Here is a 24,181-nt window from a genome sequence, read left to right on the forward strand (position 1 = left end):
ATTTGCACGTGCTTAACAAGTTCATGAAACTGTAACTGGTGATTTCCACATTCCCCATCATTAAGATCATTTGAGATTTACAAGGAACAATTGGTTTGGTACACAAAAAGTATTTAAACACTTTTAAATACTTTTGTAAATGTAAATATTCCAAATCTGAATCAGACTAACTAGCATTATATCCCACTATATGGAGGTAAATGAAGTAAAGATAGATAATTTTTGATAATGACACTGTCTTCAAAAGTGGGTATAAAATTTCTGGTCTTATATTTCTATTCCTGCCTATCCCTGGCTCTCAATGGAAATAAATCCAACAAGAAAATTGTTTCTCTATAGCATAAATGACAAGACAGAAAAAATAAAATAAACTGTAAAAATAAAATTTCTACAGCAAGAACATTAAAAACTGTAAGAAAAAAAGTCCAAACTACTAATAGTCATCTTTGCTATCAGGTACTATCTTTCTGTCTGAGCACAGATAGATAGAAGGCAAGGAAATGCATGTCATCCAAAAATTCTTAAGAGATGTTTTTCTAAGGCATTTGCAATGGTCTTATTCAAAAGAGGGCAAAACAAGGTTAAAGGCTGACAAACCATTGCCATCAGCCTCAAAGATGGTTTCTTTTTTACATATGATAAAACAACTTCCTCTAAAATACAAGAAACGAGAACATGAACAAGATTTTCTTCAGTGAGAAATTGATAATATCTAACAGTACCCACTATTCCCTGCCTAAGTTTCACAAATCTAAATTTCAGTGAGTAACCAGTTCAAAAGAAAATATTATATTGCATTCCAAGTAAAAAGGGAGCATTTTCTCCATACAACAAGGTTGTTGTTTCTTGAGGGATTTCCTGACAAAGGATGTTGAAGATGAAAAGGTTTACAAAGTTTCCAGAAGACACTGGACAAAAGCTTAGGAAATACTTGAGCTGAAAATAATTGGAGGCTGGGAGAGCAGTTGTGGGAAGTATCATATTGCACTTTCTCCTGTGAACATCTGCTTAGTCTAGAAGTATCATGGGTTTCACCCATTAAATCCATTCTTAAAGTACCGTTAAACAATATAACCCCCCATATTCAATAAGATTGAACTAAAACAGTTTTATCTGGACAAGATGATGTAGTATGAGCTACAGTACAAAGCAGAAAGCAGTAGAGTAGAAAGCAGAAGTTAACCTTCAGGACTCCAGAAACATTTTGTCCTTGCTATGCACTTCTCTCTACCTTTGAATTCTACCCCAACCCTGTCCCTGAATCTGGATTAAAATCTTCGAGGCAGAGATTAGTTCTTACTGCGAATTCCAACAATGTCAGCTATCGAAACAAAAACCTTAATCCTAATTGTAATCTTTACATTCAACTGTAATAATAACAAATAACATATTTTTTAAAAATACTACAGGTGAAACTACTTCCTGCGTTTCCATTTATCCCCCTGTAAATTTGGTAAAACAGAAAGGAATTAAACTAATTACCTTTCCAAAATGAACTTTGATATTTTTATAGGAACCATAATAATAAATTTTAAAAAATTACAATTAAAATGAAATAGTCTAGAAAATATAGAAATAAAATAAATAAGGAAATAAAAAAACCTTCAGTTCTCTCACACAATAAATATTTTTAATAATAAGCTACCCATACAAACATAAAAATATATTTAAAATATTATGCTCCTGGTTTCTTTCTAGAGTAGTGTTCATTATACAACTGGGCCACTATATAACTGGGCCACTGCTACGCAACAGTGAGAGAAGAACCTTAGAATTGCAGATCAAATTCAAGATTTCTTTAGACAAGAGAAAACTATTTTCCATCTTCGGGGAAAAGGATATTGCATGTTACTTCCCACCTTTTCCCCCACTCCTGTCTCCCTGCTTCCTCCCCACCTCCCTCATCACATCCCCCCCACACACAAAAGGAACTTCTAAACTTCTAACTCCTACAGAGAAAGGTATGCATTCTATCATTTTCAAGACTGGGGGGGGAGGTTTGGGGGGAGGGGTGGGGTGGAAAGTTACAATCCTGTAGTTTAAATAGAAACTAAAATATTCCTTTGGCATTTAGGTTAGAAGCTGTCTTGCACCTTTCTAGCTTCAACCCTGCCAGTCAGAGAAAATCATTGCATTATCAAGGGAGATTTGGGAAGTACTCAAAATTCGCATTTATCTATAATCTTCTCACATGAACTGTCACAGAAGACAGTTTGATATTCTAGAAACTTTTGTGGCGCTTCCCAAATCTAATGTGACTTGTGCAACAGCATCATATTCAAGAATTGGTGTCAAACATATCAAGCAAGCTGCTAAGATGAAGACAGAATTGAACAAAGCTGTGTTTTTTCAGTATTTGAAAGAGCTCTATTAACCTCTGACACATACTCCTTCCTGTAAAGCACTCTATAAAGCCCAGCACTTCATATCTGCAAATGCTGCATTGCATATAGTGGTAGTAATATCTTCTATAAAAATCATGAAAATTAAGACACTAGATTGTCATTACAGACATTTCACTATTTCCTCCAAAGGAAGGAATTAAAATAAAGATAGACTTTAATGATTCTGTGATTCTAAGCGTAAAATAAATATTAAAACTAGATATGGCCTCAGTGTCCTTATGACTGAGAAACAAACATGATGATTAATGGAGCATGTAAAAATGAAAAATTCAAATATTCTGTTCTCTTAATCCTCTCAACAATCACACTTTGTATAGTTGTTATGTTCTAATTTAGTGGGACAATAAATAAGAAGTGAGAGAAAACCACAGTAGATTAAATTATGCCCTTTAGTATGTTGCAAATATATTGGTACCCTTGAGATTTATAGGCCTTCTCATTTCCCTCAAATTTTCTATTAATGTGTTTTTATTGCTAACAAACTTAGCATGTATCTGTTGAAGAAAGCCATGATGCAGAAAGGTACTTCACAGTGGAAAGAACTAGTCTGAAGACCAACGAGTCTTATCTATTAATGGTAGTTATAAAAATTCAGTTGAGAAAGACTGTGTTTCCATTATATATAGAGCAGTAGGTAAGAAGATCTTAAAGTGACAAATGAGGCATAGCACTTGCTTTCTCTAAAAGTTTTTCTACTTTTCTGAAAATTTCAAGAAATCCATGTCTGACCAAAGTAAATCACAATGAAAATCAAAGCATCATTAGTCCTTCCTTCTTAGTTTAACAATGTCATATATCACCTCTTCTGGTTGAGCTGGGGGCAGAAGCATTCCTGCCACCTTAAGAAAAAGAGCTATACAATTTTCTCAAGAAGAAAATTCCAGCCAGTAAATCCTACCTATATTCCCAAAACAATTTCAGCCTTCCTACAAGTGCCACAGAAAAATGACGTATTTCAATTTAGTTCACTTTTATGCAACTTTTCAGTTAACTGTTCCTTATTTCAAAGACAGAATAAAAGGTGTTACTTCAAAATTAAGCAAAATATCTTTGTCTCCCAAAAAAATGCTACATAATGCACAGTTAATCATTTTGAGTGATCACCATCAAGCTTGATAATCTATGGACTGCCATTTAATTACTCCCTCAAACTACATTCTGATCTATTAGAAATCTTGGGTTATGTGTCCCTTAAATTAAAATATAAACTTGAAGGATACCAAGATCTCTTATCTACAGACTCCCATCTTAAAAAAATATGTTTTCAAAAAGAAATCTGGGTGAAATGTAAAATTACAACTTTTTAAATAATCTTAATAGATAGGATTTAGTGAAAATTCAAGTATTTTAATTGGCATAAGACTCTAAGGCTTTTGAAAAACATCTTCCAAAACACTTAAGCCTCAGAGTGATACCGGATATAAAGTTTTGTCAAGAATAATTAGTGTATGAAAACAGAGGCGACTGTCTATATATTTAAATATTTGATTCTTATGACTCATGTACAGGGCAGACTCAACAAAAATCAAAATATAAATATTAATATTCAATTTATTAGATTAATAATCAGCTCTGAGAAGAAGAAAATAATGTGCTTTAAGAACCCTGATGAAACACTGATCCAAAGAGAAAAAGCCAGTAGTTTCAGAGTGGTATCATAGACAATTACAGATTCCATCTCTACACTTTTAATGGGTATTGTTACCAACATGTAATTTTCGGCTAGTTAATATCTTGTGAAAGCATAGTTTCAAAACTATTCAGAATGCTAAAAAACAGAAGAGTTTGACCTCCAGGAGCTGCCATCCTTTTACAGAGGACATTATCATGAGTAATAAGCACACTGCAGCTTTGATGAGTGTGAGCCTCAGGTCTTCCACCACACTCAGTTCATTGAGTTGAGTACTGGGCTCTGGGGCAATTTGGCTTTTTCCTTGCCACAGCCTAACAGCTAAGGACTTTAGGGAATCCTTAAGAACACAGCAGCTCAGTCAATACGCTATTTCTCATATAAAGGGAGGGGGCCACTTCCAGGCAGAAATCCTAATGGGACTCGGTGTCCTGTTTAAGACAATAAAATGCTGTTTGACACAACATCTTTTGTTTCTTATTCCTAAAAGGCAAAATGTTTATCCTCAGGAACTTGGTTTGACATTGAAGAGTATACAAACAATGAACTTACTAATTTTGGTGATAACTAAAAATAAAATAATTCTGGACTATTATATTAAATGAAAAGCTATCCAGACATAGTTTTCAAATTCACAACCTGAAGCTGGAAACATACACAATAATGCTTTGATGTTGAAAAATATTTAGCAAGCTCAGCTTTCTTTGGCTCATGTCTATATATTCTAAAATTGGGATTATTTCACTGGTTCCAAAAATTAATCTCTTGTGCCAGCAAGTGATATTTTTTAAAGTTTTAGTTTTATTTTTAAAAATCCCTGAATTTTTAATTAAGCAAAGATATCATTGCATTTTGTGGGATAGGAATCTGGATTATTTTAAATATCCACTATTTAACCAAGATTTTTAATTCAAGCATGTTGATTGCATTAAATCAAGATTCAGACACAAAAGAAATTGCAGTGAAAGGAAAAAATGAGAGAACCCCACCTCACATACCAAAGTAAAAAGAGGGTACTAATTTAAAAACTGACACCATTCTTTTTCATTTTCCTCAACTTGTCTCAGTATGTTGTTCTGTGCTCAGCAGTGTGAGTGGTTGGAAAAACATGATCATGGTATCTCAGGCTGAGAGTAAGAAATTATTGGCTCCTTCAGTAGTAACACATACCAATTTAAAGAGAAAGAATTAAAGAAATATAAAACTTATTTAAACCCTGTAAATAATTGCTAAAGAAAAAGAGAAAAAGAAGGGGGAAGGAAAAGGGGATCAATAATCCTGCCAGATGTTTATTAATCTTATAATTATAAAACAAAACTCACTCAAAAAATCTCAATGTGAAATCTTGCATGTGCAGAATCAAGCCTTAAAAAAATTCATTTACCAATTACTGTACAATTTTCAAAGATGCTTAAGTAGGTCATTTGAGAACCATGACACAAGTTTTCATTGCTGCCATTAGAATGAAAAGAGCATTTTAAAATGTAAAAAAATATTACGGAATAAAAAAAAAAAAAACAGGTATGCAGGGTTCTTTGCTCCTACAATCATGGCAATTTCTCATACACCTTTTGAAAACATTTTTCTGAAGAGAAATCTATCAGAGACAGCAACTACTTTGTATTGCTTCTGCAAATTATTTAAGACTGGCACAATTTTCAAATTACCCACATTCTCTACTTTTAATGAATATCTAGAGCATCACTATCTCACCTAATTCTTTTCATAACCTAATCAACCTTTCCCCTAAATCTACCGAGAGTTTTTGGGTTTCTACTGTGCCCATTATCTTTTAGCCACTTCAAGTTAGACTTCTATTTGATTTTCAGTCAGAATAGACTCATGACTACTGGAAAGCAAAAGACTATTTACTATGGAATATTTTACTTATCCTTACATTCCTTGCAGCAATGTGCATTTTATCTTGTTAGCAGATCCATAAGATTATTCTATAATTAATATAATCAGTAATATTACATTACTTTGGCTTGAGTTTTTGTTTGTTCCTTACTGACTGTGACAAGAACACAGGTTCTTTTTTACCAAAAACTAAGTCCAGAAATCTGCACACAATCATTTTTTAGTAAGATATAAAACTGAAAATAAAAGGGCTTAATGATGACACAGTAGAAATGAAGTCCAATTACATTAAAACAGGTGTCTGATGTGTTGCAAAGCGAAAGATATCATCAGGACTAGTGAAAAAGGAGAAGGAAGAGCAGTCACATGGGTCCTTAAGAGTGATACCAGTAGCACTGGTGAGAATAATAGCTGCTGACGTCTCAATGAAATTAGCTACAGCAGAGCTGGATTATGAGGCACTGAAATAGTACTCTGAGAACTCAGAATTGACCTATTAATCACATACAGAACTAAAAAGCCCTACTGGGTACTAAAAGCTCTCCAATGAGAATACAATTCACTAGAAACTTTCTGATATTTATAGTCACAGTCTGTACACAAAAGTAGGGTATGTGAGGGAAAAAATCATGCAATGAGTATTCTGAAAATTCTGCTGAAGATATTTCACTTTGACTGGGGGTGGGGAGGAAACACACCAAGAAAATATGGTTAGACGTTTGTTAGTTTACCATTTTTCAGAAAATATTTTCTCAAGAATCCACTACCCTGAAAAAATTAAGGAGATAAAATGCTTTATTAGGTTCCAGCAGCAGTCAGGCTTTCCATCCTGCATGTTACTGGAACCTGTGTTCCATAACACTTGCAGCAAGATGCGCAGCAACAACTACATAGAGAAAACATATCAGGGGTACTCATGTTGTCTTATGAAGAAAAGATATAGAAGTATTTTATAGTAACAAAAAGTAACTGAAAATTTAATCATAAAACTACTGCAAATAATAGTGAAACATGAAATGTAATGCAAGTAAGCATGAAATGTACCAAGCATTATTGAAGAAATAAAAAAAGAATGCACTCTTAAACATGACTCAAGCTACATGCTTGAAATGTTATCTGGAAGCTGTTGAAACAAACACCTTATAAAAATCCTCTTTTAAAACATCTATCCCTTCTGTCTAGTGAGGAAAAGAAAAAACAATGTAACAAATTGCCAAATACTCAAGCTAAACCAAAATAGAAACCATTTCTATAATTGAATGAGATAGAAAAAACACAGTATGCTTGTCACTTTATTTCAGATATTACAGAATATGCACAAAGGAACTAAAAAGATATAAAATTTCACCCAAATAATTCATTAATAATGTAAGAGAAAATTAGGCTGCCAGTAAAAGATATAGAAGCTCATATTAGCAGTTTAGCATGTTAGCAAAAACCCCCTTAATATATTACTTTAGGTTACTTAGTTTATTAGAAAACATCTGAATTCAGAAAATGAATTACTGAAAAGTATGTATTTTGTCTGAGCATATAATACATACAGACAATCTTCCACAGAAATAATAGAATTATTATATTTGTGATGCATGGATAATAAGTACACTGTTTACTGTAATTTTTATTTAATAGATTAATATCTTGGGACTAATTTAAAGAGATATTTCATACCAGATCAGTTTGAAAATGCTTGAATTGCACAGCATAGTGAAATTGAAAGCTATCATCAAAGTTATGTTCAATTTTAGAAAGCAGTTGTGCTCAGCCATGTTAGTTTTTTGATCCAAATGAAGTGTGAGCCCTAAGTATTAAAGGATTATAAAATAATCTAACAAGGAAAAAGCAAAAGAAGTTTGCAATACTGCTGAAGTAAATAGATCTTTGATTTCGTTATCTCATTAAAAAAAGCCTTAAAAATCAATTTGGATTATTCATAAATTATTTTTAATCTGTTTTTCTCACTGAGATGAAAAACCTATTGAGATAAGAAGCTACTGCTAGAGGCATCATAATTTATTAAACAGCTCTGCCATGCGACAATAGGATCTACATTTAATTGCTTCTGCTGTTTGCTGATTGCCCTATTCACCTTGATACAGAACCACTACAGGAGCATTCTATGTAAAATGTAATGTCTCAGCAAAAAGAACTGCAATAAAGACCCAAAAGACTACTACGTGGCCTAGTATTCAGTGCGTTATACAAGTCTGTGCAATGTAAGAAAACAAACTCTCTGCATTCTTGCTGTTATTTTTGGTGGATGAGGATACCATCAGAACCATAAACTCTCATGTGAGCTGGGCAGACTGCTCCAGCACATAACTACCTTCTTCCAATGAACTACCTTTTTTGCACCTTGAACTACCTTTTGACACGTTGAAATTACTAATGCAATTTAAGTGAAAAGTGCTCTTGATATTAATGGAAACCAAAGAATGGCTTTCAAAGAATGCCTTGCTGAAAAAATTTTCTACTCTTGCAAATCCCGTTTTACAAGGTTTAAATGACTTCTTGAACTTTCTTCATGGATCTAATATTATACCAAGAATCTACTTTGTTCACAGTTTCATCAATTTTTTCCTTGTTTTTGTAACTTTAAAAGAAGTAGCTGATCACTAGCCTGTAGAAATTTATTTTTGTAAAGGTAAATAATTAATACATTATTTTAAAATATATATTAATAGTTAAAATAGAATGAAAACCCAAATGCATATCAAATATAATTTAAAATATACCTAAATATTAAGTTTATACATTTTAGATATCAATTATACTTACTTATACAAGCAGTTGCATCGCTAAGACAATTCTATCAGATCCTTGTTATTCCAAAAATTCAGTCCTCAAAAATGGCAGGTAAAAAAATGCAAACAAATAAAGAAAGCAAATGCAAAAAAATCCCCAACCAATGAATCAAAGAAAAAGTACTTAAACTAATTCATCCACCAGAATGGATTTTCTAGCTGCTCTGCTGTCACAGGCTCCACATCGTGCGGACCTCTTCATGGCTATTTTTAACATACAACAGTCAATTATTTTCATGCCTTTCTCCAATATCCTATTGAAAGTCTGTTCCAGTGGCCAATTAAACCCCATTGATTTCTTCTATTTTGCCAACACATCTCTAACAGAGAAGTATTAGAAAAATCCAATGGTCTGTAGCTAAATCTGCCAAGACATATTGGTTAAACTTGCCCTTAAAACACTGAAACAGTAGAGGAGCCACAATCGGGATATTTCTTTTAGCATCTCAAGTACATATTTATCAGAGGTTATTTTTTGTAAAATTATGTTGGGTTATTCTTCTTAATAAGAACTCTCTCAGACTCTGTCATTTCCTATCATTGCAGGTATGTATTTAGAACACAAAAATTAGCCAATATTTGCCATTCAATTTCACAATGCATTTGGAATTCTCATGTTCAGTAGTTGAAAACCTATGTGCAATAACAATACAGATCACTGAACATACTTGCAGACCATTTTTTATTCCCCTGTCCTGACTTCTAATGTAAAGATAAAGAATTCAATCATATCATTTTTTTTTTCTCTTGAGAAGGAGACTGTCTTGATTCATAATGGAAAGTCTCACTTGAAAATCCTTGACTGTAGCAACCTAAATGTCATGGCAGTCAGGTGAAGTCCCTAGTGACCGGAAAAAGGAAAATGTTGCATCCATTTTTAAAAAGGGTGAAAAGAGGACTCTAGGAGCTACTGACCTGTTAGCTTCACCTCTGTTCCCGGGAAGATCATAAAGCAATCTTGCTAGAAACTGTGCTAATGTTCTTGGAGGACCTGGAGGTGATTCAAGACAGCCAGCATGGCTTCACCAAGGGCAACCTGCCTGATCAACCTGGTGGCCTTTCATGATGAAATAACTGCATCAGTAAAAAAAGGAAGGGCTATGGATGTCCTGGATTTCTGTAACATCTTTGACATGGTACCCCACAACATTCTTCTCTTCAAACTGGAGAGAGAATCATTTGACAAATAGACTATATAGTGGATGAAAAATTAGCTGGCTGGTTGCATCCAGAGAGTAGTGGTAACCAGCCCAGTGTCTAGAAGGAGATCAGTGATGAGTGGTGTTCCATACAGGGACAAATACTGGGACCAGGACTGATTATTATCTTCATCAATTCCATAGTAGGATGTTTGCAGATAAGTTTGCAGATAACTCCAAGATGAGTGGGACCACTGACATGAAGGATTGACTACCAGACAAGAAGGACATGGATAACCTCAAGAAGTGAATTCATGTGAATTTTATGAGGCTGAACAAGGCAAGGTACAAAGTCCTGAATCTCAGTTGGGGCAATAAACAACACCAGCTGGTGGATAAAGGGACTGAGAGCAGCCCTGCCAGAAGGACTTGGAGGTGCTGTGGGTGAGAGGCTGGACATGACCCAGCCATGGGCACTCACAGCCCAGAGAGCCAAACCTGTCCAGGGCTGCATCCAGAGCAGTGTGGACCATAGGGCCAGGGAGGGGATTCTACCCCTCTGCTCTACTCTGTTCTGGTGAGACCACACCTGGAGTAGACTGTCCAGGTTTGGAGTACTCAGCACGTGACAGAAAGACACAGACCTGTTCAGTGAGTTCAGAGCAGGGCCATGAAGATGATCAGAGGGGTAGAACAGCTTAACTACAAATAAGGCTAAAAGAATTGGGATTGTTCATCATGAGAAATCTCCAGGGTGACCTTATCGTGGCTTTTCAGTACTGAGGGGGAGTTTATAAGAAAGATGGGGACTGACCTTTTAACATAGTTATAGGACAAGAGGTAATGGTTCTGAAGCTGAAAGAAAGTGGACTCAGTCTAGAACTAAGGGAGAAATTTTTTATAATGAGGGTAGTGAAAAACTGGAAAAAGTTGCCTAGAGAGGTGGTGGATGTCCTTTTCCTGGAAACATTTAATGTCAAGCTGGAAATGGGCTCTGAGTAACCTGATCTAGTTGAAGATGTCCCTGCTTATTGCGTGGCGGTTGGACTAGATGACCTTTAAAGGTCCCTTCCAACCCAAACCATTCTTTGATTCTATGTAATCCCCCAAAAGACCCAGAACGATAAAAAAATAGGTTTTCCTTGCTTTTTTAAGACATGCAAGCACATTTGTGCTTTTTTCAAAGCATCCCCCAACAAAATTAACGATAGTGCAGAACTTACCCAGGATGCCAAAACCTCTTTTGATATCAGAAATACGATACATTTTAAAGCCTGTAGCACTCACTGCTGCTACAACAAATCCCATTCCAAATGTATCAATGTCCTAAATTTACATTCTTGAAACCTAAAACTGAGGCATCTTGCGTACCCAGCATTTTTAGAGCACTTCAAGCACTGGTGAATAGCTAGAAAAGAAGACTAGGGTTTCTTGAAATTTAGGAGTACTTCTAACTATCTCATTTTGTGTTTTCTGCAATTGACAGAACAAATACTGAGCACATTTTTGATCAGGAAAATATTATATCATTATTGCTTTGAGAGGTTCTGGTACTACCCAACCCTGTCTCTTACCTGCACTATTGATAATGTGGAAGGATAACACAACTGGACTAGCCTGCCATTCTGTAAGGGCATTCCTCTTCAAGAGCTCAGAGGCACTTGAGGTCTGTATGAGGGATTCTTGAAAGTATTCACACTGATGTTAAGAGATTAATATCGTGGCTATCAGAGATATGGATTAATCATCATTGCAGACTCCATTCTGTCTGTGTTCCTGTCCTGAACAGGTCTACATGGATAATGCTTGGACTCTTCTATTTCTCACCCATGTGTAATAACAGACTGGCATCTTCACTGGCATCATTGTCACAGTACACCTGAATTGCAAGAGTAAGTTGCTGCATGAAGCTGAGACATCTCCCTCTCCAGTGACGCATCAGCATGAGCTCAGTTTGAGGGTACTGGAGGTGGAAAGCACTGGGCAGACAAATAGCTCTGCAAGGGCTTTGCCTGGCCACTGCCAGGACTCAGAAGTCATTTCCATATGAATAGCACAAACTGAAGGTGTTTTCTATCCAAGACTGTTATATAAAAGATCATCAGTTTTAAAATTACATTATCTAAGGTTTGGTTGAAATCATAAGACAGGTTCCAAAGCTATAAAAGGGGGGGAACAGATATATATGATCATGCAGGATCATTTCTTTAAGAAATCAGGAAAAAAATCCCCATATACATACTTTTATATATATAGACACACACACACACACACACACACACACACACATATATATATATAAAACAGAGTTTCAAAGCATTTCTTCCTGCCTAGCATTCTGTATCTATTCACCTGGTTAAAATCCAGTAAAATACCTGTGAATATATGGAAATTAAATGGCATTTTAGGAAAGAAGTGAACTTAAACTCACAGTCACAAGTGTGTTTGTGTATTTTATATTTTCCAAGTAAAAAAAGATCTTTATTAAAAGTACTAGATAAGGAGATACACATTTTTGGGCACTCTTTTTTTTTTTTAGTATCAGGGGGATGGCAAAAATGAAACATTTCAATGAAAGTTACAAAGAGAAAGACTGAAAATTTGCAGGTGTGTTTGTTTTCACCAGTGATTTAATTATATTTTTTTCTAATACAGATGTCACTATGTGTGAGATCAGATCTTTTCTAAATACAAGTTCTAAAGGCAGATTCTGATACATTATACTGTATTCTGCTCCAGGAAGTACTTTCATTTTGCCTCTCCAATTCTTTTTAATATATTGTATAAAAAATGAAGCAATGACCTGAACATCTGATCTTCTAGAAGGACAGCATGTAGCAATGGTTCAAAAATGTTCATTATGCAAAAAGCTTCTTAAAACTTTTATTCATAGTCATTTTGCAGGGGATAAGCAATGGTCTAAATCATCTTCTCTAAAATCCTTCTTCCACTTCATGGAACAAACAAGTGAGCCTCTATCTGGTACAATCCCTACCTTATTATGACTTAATCTCTGATTCCTGCTTGGTTGCCATAAATAGGCAGATATTAGCTCAGCTGCAGCTCAGCATGCATACCTTTTTGTGACTGTGGCATTCCCAGAGGCAGTTACTTCACCACAAGCCATATCTCCTTGCAAAATTAAATCCTACAGAAAGAAATATGATTAGGCTTTGAGGATTATACAGTGTATAGAGATTCCACTCTCACTAAAAGATATGTGTAGCATATATAGCTCACCAATGTGTGATTCAATGATTAAGCATAACAGCATTTTAAATTTGAAAATACTTATTATACATAAAACAAACATTGTACCTTAACTCCATTTTTATCCAAATGTAGTGTCTAATAGCCAAAACTAAACCCCTCAGTAAAAATCTGTCTAATGTCAGAAAGGGTAATTTCAGTATTCGTGGGCTGGACATTCACAATACAGTTGAATTAGAAAGGGGACTACAAAACCAAAAACACAGCAGTACTTTTCTAGTCTGGGCAATCTCTAGGATTATACTTTCACAGGACAGTTTACTCTACCACAGATATTTCATGAGAAAGACCACTCTCTACGCTAGTTATTCAAAAAGATGGAAAATTGTGTGGGGGAACTGCACAGTCTGCTTTACTTTCACCCTGAAGAGCATTCTCAAGACATTTAAGGTGAAAAGTCCAAACAGTAGCAAAGAAAGAAGAAGCTGATTTTTTTAGTAACCTTCCCCAAATCTCCAAGATATCGGTGCTAAAGACAAAAAAATACTACACTCTCCCAGCATTTGAGACAACCACTAAGAAATGTGGAAGGGCTTAAGTTATGTCAAAAAATAAGTCAGTGTAGGGTTGAGTATGTCTCAGCCTGTACATGAAAATATGCTTTTCTCTACAATACTAGCCTAACATTCAAGGAATTTATGTCCCACTTTTCTCCCAGGTGTTAATTTCTCCATATCTCAAAACTCTAAGTAGGTCATGGAGAAAATTATACTTTTTATTTCACCCTGTGTGTTGTTTATTTGAAAACAAGAAGAAGACAATAAAACTTTTGAAAACTACAAAGATGACATGATGGATGCAAGATGAAAAAATTGTCATATAGTAGAATACACACAGAAGACAAATATAGTAAATGAAATTGTGTAGCTAATTTGGAATGTCTGTAAAAGTTCAAACCCACTGTTTAAAAATCAAAATATTGAGGAAAGGCAAAACACAGAAGCCAAATAACAGTTAGAGGCCATGCTTGTTAGGACAGTTATGCCATGAGATCTATTGCACGAAATGATACTTTATACTGGGCAGGGAAAAAAACATGAGTGACAGATTTCAAGACAGTTGCTGGGAACTTCTGGATCCCCCATAAATTGAAAAGCATTGGATAAAATACATCTCTGTAAGTTTAAGGATTAAATAAAGTATCTGAAGTTGGAAGACTAAGTTATTATTTAGATTCCTAGATATAAATAAGTTGATAAATGGATGCAGTCAAATACAAAGCTCAATATATCGACTTCTCAAACTGGCACTACTTTAGTAGATAAACCTGCTAGTGGAGGACGGTATGATTTGTAGGTTGTTATTTCACAAAATACAACCTATTAAAATTGCATTTTTTGTCCTGAATATGCACATTTTAGTTTAGTTCAGCATTGATTTCCATACATTTTTGAATGTATCTAGATACTGAATGTGACATGATACTTGTTCCTGTGTCTGAAGTTCTGAGAGTGCATATGGGTAACATGCCTCACTCCTTTTTCGATTATTACACTTTGTTAAAGACAAATGACCCCAAGAAGTAAGAGTGGAAGACGACATTCTTAAATTCACAAACCTTGAAAACAAAACTTCAAAAATGGCCTAAGATGCATAAAATCTTAGACCTGGAGAATGGATCAAGAGCAGCTTTGGGAAAAGAGACTTTGAGGTATTTGTAAACCAAAAGCTCAATGTGACTCAGCCATCTACACTCAACAGCCCAGAAAGCCAAATGTGTCCTGGGCTGCATCCAGAGCAGTGTGGGCAGCAGAGCCAGGGAGGGGATTCTGCCCCTCTGCTCTGCTCTGCTGACACCCACCTGCAGTGCTGCATTCAGTTTTGGGGTTCTGAGCATCAGAAGGACATGGACCTAGAGGAGGGCCACAAAAATTATTAGATGGATAGAACACCCCTCCCAAGATGAAAGGCTGAGAGAGTTGGAGCTGTTCACTCTGGGGAAAAGAAGGCTCTGGGGAGATTTTGCCACTTTCCAGAACCTGAAGGGGACCTAAAGGAAAGCCAGAGAGTTATTTTTTACAAGGACATAGACAAGGAGGAATGACTTTAAACTGAAAAGGAAGAGGTTTAGGTCAGATATTAGGAAGAAATTTCTTACTGTGGGAGTGGTGAGGCACTGGAACACGTTGTCCAGAAATTGTGGACTCTCCATCCCTAGAGTAGCCCAGGAAAAACTGGATGAAGCTCTGGGTAACCTGCTGAAAGTTCCTGCCCATGGTATGAAGGCTGGATCTAGATGAATCCTTAAGGTTCTTCTAACACAAACCATTCTGTGATTCCATGATCTTTTGTATCAAGATAATTTTTTACTGGTCAATATTCAGTAAAAATAAAAAATACCAATTGAAGTCCAGATCCATAAAACTAAATCTTCTTAAAATAGCAGTCAAAAACACAATCAACCTACATTTTTATACATATCTCAAGTATTTATCTGTAAACTAAATGAAAAAAATCAATCTGCAATCAATCATTTGGTAACTAAAATCGACTCATTCCCTGAGAGCATTCCTTGTTCCCTGAAGGCATTATTTGCCTATAGAGAATACAGTTGGATACTGTAGAGGGGTAGGCTATCACAGATGCAAAGGCAAGCAAAACCAACTTTTGAAATTACTTTTCCCCAGCATCCATGTGCATTTATCACTGGGGTCTATAAGCCTCTAAGCATGATGTTTCTACTATTACCAGAAAGGCTCATTCATCATGAAGGGCCTGCCCTGTTCTGAATCTCCTAGGTATATAAAAAATCAGCTGTACCTTTTTTTTTTTTCAGTTTAAAGGAAGTTAAACTGAAAACTTCCTTGTTTGTGAGTAACAAAAGGTATTCTGACATCAATAGAAAAAAATTGCTCTTAAAAAGATGTTGGTTTAAGAACTTGACCTTTAAAATCTGTTCAAATAAATTAGTAAAGAAAAATAAATCCATTAATAATGTGAATAAGACACATGAAAAGAATGGAATATAAAATGCTATGATGCAATATGGAATACCTTTTTTTTCCTTAAATTGTTCTAAATATCATGTTTTTATTCAAATAAGCATAGAGCTGAGCTTAGAATTTCACCAAATAACTGTTGCGTCAAGCCCAACAACTTGCAAAGGACACACAAACATTCTGTAAGAGTTACATCTATGTGATAATCCATACAATTTAAACCTCAACTATTGAGATGAAAAAGGTATCCACATGTCAGATCAAACCTTTGGTAGTGACTAAAGCTAAGAATTTGGTCAGTGAATTTGGTCATTACATAAGGAGCTAGATTTCATTGCAGATGGAAAGAGCTAAAGTCATCTCTTTTCACCTCTTTAAGAATGATCTATTTTCATGAAGGGAATAAGAAATCATCTGTCATATCAAAGTAAACCAATTAAAAGGAGACAATATGAATAATGCAATCTAAACTGATCACTTCAGACAATTTAAAATATGAAGCCATGCTGCTTGAGAAAAAAAATTAAATCTTCACACATTTTGTTGCAATGTTACTGAGTAAAGTCATTCAGTAAAATTAAAATTTGTGACATAAGTAGACTAGAGATCATCTTTTTGAGAGATTAACTAAGCCAAATAGAACTAAAAGAAATAGATTCCTACACATAACTGAATTTGAGACTTGGGTATACTCAATTTCACAATAGCTTTCCAGAGGTTGCCTATCTTTAATCTTCAGGGAATCGTTCTATTCAGTTCACAGTAGCAGAAGAGTTACTGCCTAAATAGGGCAAAATACAAATGTTCATACCATTTTTTACTACACATTTTTAAAAGAAGTAATAAATTCTCAAGGTAATCCAGGAATATCAATTTAGCTAGTTGTAAAATTAGAGAAATAAATGCCCTTTCTCTTAATATTTTTACATTCTCATAGTATAAATGGATCAGACACTTAAAAATAGTTTCTTAAGAAAAATTATTCATTCCTTTTTCAGATGCTGTGCTTGATATTATATACTCCTTTGAAGCCTTTAATTTCATGCTCTCCATTTCGCTAATTCCATGGAGTGAGTCACAGAGGGAAAATTATTCTGTTTATTAACATCTACTGACAAGTAGCTTTTACTAGAAATATTCATCTATTTTGTAATGGTTAAAATAACAATTATCTTAAATCATTCTGCTATGATCAAAGAGTTACGTGAGTCACAAGAAATATCTAGCAGCACGTACTCAGTTTAGGTTTCAGCAGGCAATACTGAATTAATATTAGAACAAAAGTTGCCATTTAGTATAGTGTGTATCTGAAACCTAACTAATTCTATTTCAGTAAGATGACAGTACAATAAGCTGCAAATTATAATTGTTGGCCAACCTTCTTAATTTTCTGTCAGCTTTCGATATATTTATGTTGTTCTCTCCCCCTCTCTCTACTCTTCCCCCTGCCCACAAATACTGTGTTGAAAATATCAAACAAAATAGTCAATCTTCACTTACTGATGTGGACAATTCTTTGGCTGTCTATGAATGCCAAATGCATGGATTTCAAGTAAACCTGCTAATATACCATTTTATTTAACACTATAATTTCTTTTTTCAGTAGGAGCCATTTCTCTTCAAACAAAGACCACACCCACTAAACTCAGGCCACAATGTTTAGAAACAATATAAGCGCCCACTTACCCACTTACAAAATACTCTATAAATTATACAAATACTTTATAAATGAAATTACTTATAAATAACAAATATGTAATCAGTCTTACCTAATGTAATAATACCTTAATTGGGTTTGAAGTTCTTTTGCTTAATTATTAAATTATACCTAGTAGGTAGTGGCGCAGGGAAGTTTTTGCTGCATGAAATTGTAGTATGGATTAACTCCTCCCAAAGAAAAGGCAGCTCTTTTTGAGTGTTAAGAGTGCAGTTAAGAGTGAAAAGACTGTAGAAAAACTGCATGAACACTCAGCTGGTGTATTATGAGTGGAAGAAGCTTCAGTTTAGTTTCTACTATTGTGACTTGATTTTCCATGAAGATATAAATCAGGATTATATTAAGTGACAGCAAGAGTTTCAGCAAGTTTATAGGATGCTTCCAAAAATTTGGAAGACTTTAACTTAGCCTGAAAATGACTGGTTAAAATACGTTCCCTACTTATAATGAGACATAGTGTGTCAAAGTGTTTTCAAACCGAATTGACAAAAACAGTAGTACATCAAAAGGATCAAGCTAGACAGTAACAGCTTAATTTACAGATTATATGCTGAAGACCAGAAGACACGGCTTGGCAAGATCCACATTTCAAACATAAAAAAGTTTAGTTTGAGTTAGTTGTGGTAATATTAACATAATAGTAATTTGAAAATACAGGTTATGTGATCTCATTATTCTGCTAAAATAGATTAGAATCCCAACAGCATACTCATCTATCTAGGACATCCAAATTGATGAATTAGAGTTTGTATTAGCTTGTATGGTTAAATTATATTGCCCATGCAGAAATTTTGCATGCAAATGTGCCATAACTCTTGTATGGAAGACTGTAGAGCATTTCTGTGGTAAGGGGTAATTTACATGCAGTTATACAGATACATATCTAACCTACCCATTAGGGGTGCTGACAGGCTTAGCTGAGTATGGTATCTGGAGTACTTTCAACTTTTCACATGCAAACATTACAGTAAGTCAAATGACTGCTAATATAAAAAAAAAACAACACATGAACCCTTGTGCTGCTTCCAAACAGCAGAAATTATTTCATCTCTTATCTGATATTCAGCATGCTGAAGGCTGGTTAGATGCTACTGGGCAGATAAGGTGTTATAAATACAAAGGAAAAGGCTTAAGATACCTTAAAATTAAACCCTTTGTTTCAGTCAGTATCCTACTACATCCCACTACATTCATTCTTACTTGAGAAAAAGACTTCGACTATGCCCAGAAAAAAGTTTCACCTGTCACTGAGCATAAGAAAACAGGGATTTAGGTGACCTTTCATATTTAGCAGTACTGTCAAAATATACTGTTCAGAGACAAACATTCTTTGCTCTTAAAGATTGCTTCTTAGTTTAGGAAACTGATTTTTTTCCCAAATTCAGGTTCAAATCCAGATTTCCAAAGGATAAATTGAGATGTTCCTCTAGTGTTTTTTATGTTAAGTATAAAATATATAAAAGTTAATTAAATACTGTGTTGAAATGCATCTAGGAAATAAGCCGTTTTTCTTTCCCCACTATAAAATATAAATAATAAAATTCTTCTAGAAAAAGCAGATGAATAAATACTGCATGAAACATTTCTGTTAGAAGAGAACAGTTACGCCATGAGAAGGGCATAACACTGGTCAGATTCAGTTCCTCATGATAACTTCATGAGCTGAGATGACTCATCATATCCTAGGAATATAAGGATGAAAAACTGATTTTAGGAATTAGCATAATATCTTCATTTTCCATCAGTTTCCTTTACAGTTACACATTCTACTTTTACAGACTAGAATTACTTGCATAATAATGGAAAGCCAAACCAATTTTGGCTGGCTGAAAATAATGTAGCATTCCATAAGAGGCAAAAATTTAAAAATTGGCATCATTATTTTAGCATACTGGCAAAAATAGAAGATTGAAGTTTATTAACAATTGCATTTTTTCAGGGATTTACTAATCACTGAATCTTTTGACTTGGAAAGAACCTTGAAGATCATGGATTTCAACCCTAAACTGACCACCTAGTCAACTAGACCATAAAACTAAGTGTCATATCTAGTAATTTCTTGAACACCTCAGGGATGGTGACTTTACCATCTCCCTGGGCAGAACATCTAAAGCTTAACAACACATTCATTGAAGATATTCTTCCTGATATCCCAGGTGAACCCCCTAAAGCCTTGTCCTCTTATCCTGCCACGTTTCCTGGGAGAAGAGGTCAACCCCCACCTATCTACAATCTCCTTTCAGGCAGTTCTGGTCTGTGATAAAGTCACTCCTGAGCCTCCTTTTCTCCAGGATAAACACCCCCACTTCCCTCACTTCCATTGCCCATCTCTAGCCTTGCTGCAGCACCTCAGTGTCTTTCTTGGAGTGGGGGACTCAGAGCTGGACACAAGATGCGAGGTGGGGCCTCATCAGCACAGAAGCCAAGTACAGGGGGACAATCCCTGCCCTGGCCCTGTTGGCCATGCTACTGCTGATCCAGGCCAGGATGCCCTTGGCTGTCTTGGCCACATGGGCTCATGTTCAGCTGCTGCTGACAGAGAACCCCCCCAGGGGCTTTTCCTCTGGACAGCTTTCCAGCCACTCTGCCCCAGTCTGTAGAGCTGCCTGGGGTTGTTGTTACCCAAGGGCGGGACCCAGCACTTGGCCTTGCTGAACCTCACACCACTGACCTCAGCCCATGATCCAGCCTGCCCAGATCCCTCTGCAGAGCCTTCCTGCCCTCCAGCAGATCAACACTCCTACCCATGTGTGAATTTACTGAGGGTGCACTCATTCATCAATAAAAAAACTGAACTGGACTGGTCCCAGTCCTGAGCTCAGGGAAATGTCACTTGTGACTGTCACCAACTGGATGTCACTCCATTCACAGCCACTCTCTAGGCCCAGCCATCCTGACAATTTTTAACAATTTTAGCAAGGGGTGCACCTGTTCATTCCATCGGCAGTAACCTTTTCAGGAGAATGCTGTGGGAAACAGTGTTGCTGTGGGAAAGGCTTCCCTGTAGCCCAGGTAGTCTACATCCACAGCCTTTCCCTCATCAGCTGGGCAGGTCACCTGGTAATAAAAGGCAGTCAGGTTGATCACACAGAACCCGCCTTTCCAAATCCATGCGGGCTAAGCCTGATCCTCTGTTTATCCTTCAAGTGCCCCATAAGGGCGCTCAAGGCAATCTGTTCCACGACCTTCCCCAGCACCAAGGTCAGGCTGACAGGCCCATAGTTCCCCAGATCCTCCTTCCAGCTCTTCTTGTGGACAGTCATCAAATTGGCCAACCTGCAGTCATCCATGACCTCCCCTGTTAGACAGCACTTAGGATAAATCATGTCATTGATGATAAATGATGATACTAAGAATTTTTGAAAAAACAGTTAAAAATAAAATTCATATAAGGCAAAGAGTAATGTGCATAACCATGCATTTTCACTGTTTTTCATTTAAGTATATAGAACAATACTCAAGTAAATAAGGGGGGATTTAAAAGGAACCAAGAGAGGATTTTTTTCTTTTATTCCCTGCCCTGATAAGTAAACTAAACTTTATTCAATCTTAATAGGCTGAAATTTGATAGAAAAGGATGAACAGTCACAGGTTACATTTTTGATTCTGAAGTTAAGGTATTAACCTGTGAAATAATTTAAAATCTTTGCCAGTTTAAAGGCAGACATGCTTTTTCCACTTCTATTTTCCTTACAGTAAAACTAAAAGGCACATACAGTAGTTGTTTATGTAATTAAGCAAGCTAAAATTGAATACATCTTTATTTGGTTTGTCATCAGAAATGCAGATAGAATGCAATGGAAAGGAAAGCCAGGTTACATAACTCAGCAGTAAATGTTTCTAAAATAATTTCCAGTGTGAATGGCAGTAGGCTACATACTGCTGATACATAATTTATGCTGTATAGTGTGTAATGTGGTAAGTAGCTATAAAATCCTCCTCCACCAATTATCACCACAAATGTGTCAGTATTTCCAGGCCTAACTTTATCCTCACTCAGGACATCACTTGCTCCAACTACTGCACCTCTTTAATATATTTTACATTTGCTCCTCTGTTATCCAAACTCTGAAAGAGTTTCAGACAAAATACCCTATTTTGCTTACTCCAGTCTCTGTTTTGTAAACCTTTTAGTGTCTATTTACATTATAGCTACATTTATCTGTCTGGTATAGTTGTGCTCCCAGTCATACTGCCTAGAAACATACACATTTTTATTGCTGCTTTTTGCCAGTAGTCCATTCCTACCTTTTGCTAACATTATCAGGAGGTTTCAGATACTGGAATTTTCTAAAGGTTATGGGTTCCATTTACTAAAGGTTATGGGTTCCAAATCAAACCTGCTCTATAGGCCATCACTTTTTTGGCTGTTCTTTCCCTAAATCCAAATAGAGGGCCTAACACAAAAGACACATCCACTCCTTTGGCTTGTTCCACAACGTTAAATCCTGGATATTCAAAACATTAAATTGTACTCCAGAAAGGTTCACATTTTTATTCCCCACAACTCTTTCTTCCCATATTCCATGCAAGACAAGCAGGAACTGGCACATGAAGGCAAAATGCATGTCTCTAAGGTACAGAGAAGAACTTTAATATCAATTATCTAGTTCTAAAATATTTGGTTCTGCATGCTCATAGAAGTTACAAACATCATGAAGCATATGACACTGGCCAAAGGGCACCTTTGATATGTTGCATCTTCACTGAAGAAACATTATTAAAGATGATCAACTAGTATTTGTATTATTAAACATAAAACTATTTGTGTCCCATGAAAGATAGTCTTTCTTTTGTCTTCATTGTCATCCTCTAAAGGATATCTGAAAGTAGCATGAGGGAGTGTGTATATATATATGTGTGTGTGTGTGTGTGTGTGTGTATATATATTCACAGAACATTTCATGACAACTTCTACTCTCTCTAGAAAAGGAGATACCTTACAGTACTTGCACGGATTTCTGAAGCTTCAGAATTAAAAGAAAATCAATGACTCGCAATTTAACATCCTGACACTCAAAAACGCCCCTTACAGACCTTCTGTAGCATGAATAAGCAAACTTGCCTGTTCTCTGAGAGCTGACATGAACAACAGCATGCTAAAAACATTTGCATTCTAAATTAAGGCCTGTGATTAGGTAAGCACAAATGCAGGCAGAAACCATGATATGGTTTGCATTCAGTTAAAATAGCAAATATAGAACATATAATTATCTTCCTATGTCTGCCCATAAACACTTCTGCTGGGCTTCCCCAGGCAATGGGCTCACATACTGTGACAGACAGCAAGGACTGGCAAGGAGCAGAGAGGGAAGACAGGTAACCAGCTTTTAGAGAAGATAAACAAAAAAGAGACAGTTCGTTCGTAACGTCTTTCAGCAGACTTCACTGTCCATGTTTGAAAAAATGCTTAGTCAGGAGATTAACCTGTGGGTTAAGGAGTGCTTAAAACGTTTCTCTAAATTAATAAAAACAGAAGTAAATCATATTCTTAGAAGACAATGGAAGCGCTTTTCCCTGTCAGGTGTGGGCACACCTGCAGTGTCCTTTCCAGCACACTCTGCTAAAAAAAAACCGCCAAAAAGGAAGATGAAACACATCCGAGATCTCGCTAATAATTTTGTGGGGGGGATGCGGTTTGAAGCTGCCTCTCACGGGGCTTTGCAGAGCCTGGAACGCTCTTGGGCCGAGGCGGTACCAGCTGCAATTAAGAGCACAAACAGAGGCGCCGGCAGCGGCGCGCGCCCGCTAACTGTCCGCCCGGCGCGCGGCGCCGACCCCCCCCCGCCCCCCACCGCGGTGACGCGCGGCGCGCGGGCGCTGCCATTGGCGGCGCGCGGGCGGTGACGGCAGCGCGGCCCCGCGCGGCCCCGGCGTGTCCCGGCGGCGCGGCCCGGCCCGGCCCGGCCCGGCCGCAGCAGCGCCACGCGCGCGGCACAGCGCCCGCACGCACGGCCTGCAGCCCGCCCCTCCGCCCGCCTGCCCCTCCTGGGCTGGTGTGCTTCAGGCGATTCCAAAATGGGTTTGCTTCCAGTGTTCTGAAAGACTTAGTATTTACCTAAAGGGCAAAAGTTTCATGGGAAGTATTTTTGCCTTAGCTAACAATCTTCATTAAGCACCAACCAAGACGCTAACTCCAGCATCAGGAAGAAGACATGACGCAACAACCACTGGTAGAATTTATAAGCAAGTTGACTGCGCTGTATTGCAAGGCAAGTAGAAAGATTTCTCAGTCAGGAAGAACTATAGATGCCTGTGAGCCAAAGAGGAAACAGATGTTTTAATGATGATAAAGGGATTTTAATGCTATATGGTTGCCTTTCAAACGGCCACATTGGAGAACCAAAACATTCTACAGCATTTACGCATATCTTTAATAAATGATTACTGAATTGCCATATGAATGAGCATTTTTTT

General features: G+C 36.5%; 1 protein-coding gene across 9 annotated transcripts in view; it reads right to left on the reverse strand.

The window, feature by feature from the left end:
• Positions 1 to 24,181, reverse strand: part of PDE4D (phosphodiesterase 4D) — a 530,024-nt gene that overhangs the window by 222,789 nt on the left and 283,054 nt on the right. For 3 of the 9 annotated variants that reach the window (XM_038123333.1, XM_038123332.1, XM_038123331.1), the window contains one exon: positions 12,916 to 12,986. The exons of the other annotated variants lie outside the window; for them this stretch is intronic. In XM_038123333.1, the coding sequence (XP_037979261.1) occupies positions 12,916 to 12,986 (71 nt within the window). The remainder of the gene's footprint in view (positions 1 to 12,915; positions 12,987 to 24,181) is intronic. 9 annotated transcript variants of the gene reach the window in all.

The sequence above is a fragment of the Motacilla alba genome, chromosome Z, assembly GCF_015832195.1.
Source record: "Motacilla alba alba isolate MOTALB_02 chromosome Z, Motacilla_alba_V1.0_pri, whole genome shotgun sequence".
NCBI lineage: Eukaryota > Metazoa > Chordata > Aves > Passeriformes > Motacillidae > Motacilla > Motacilla alba.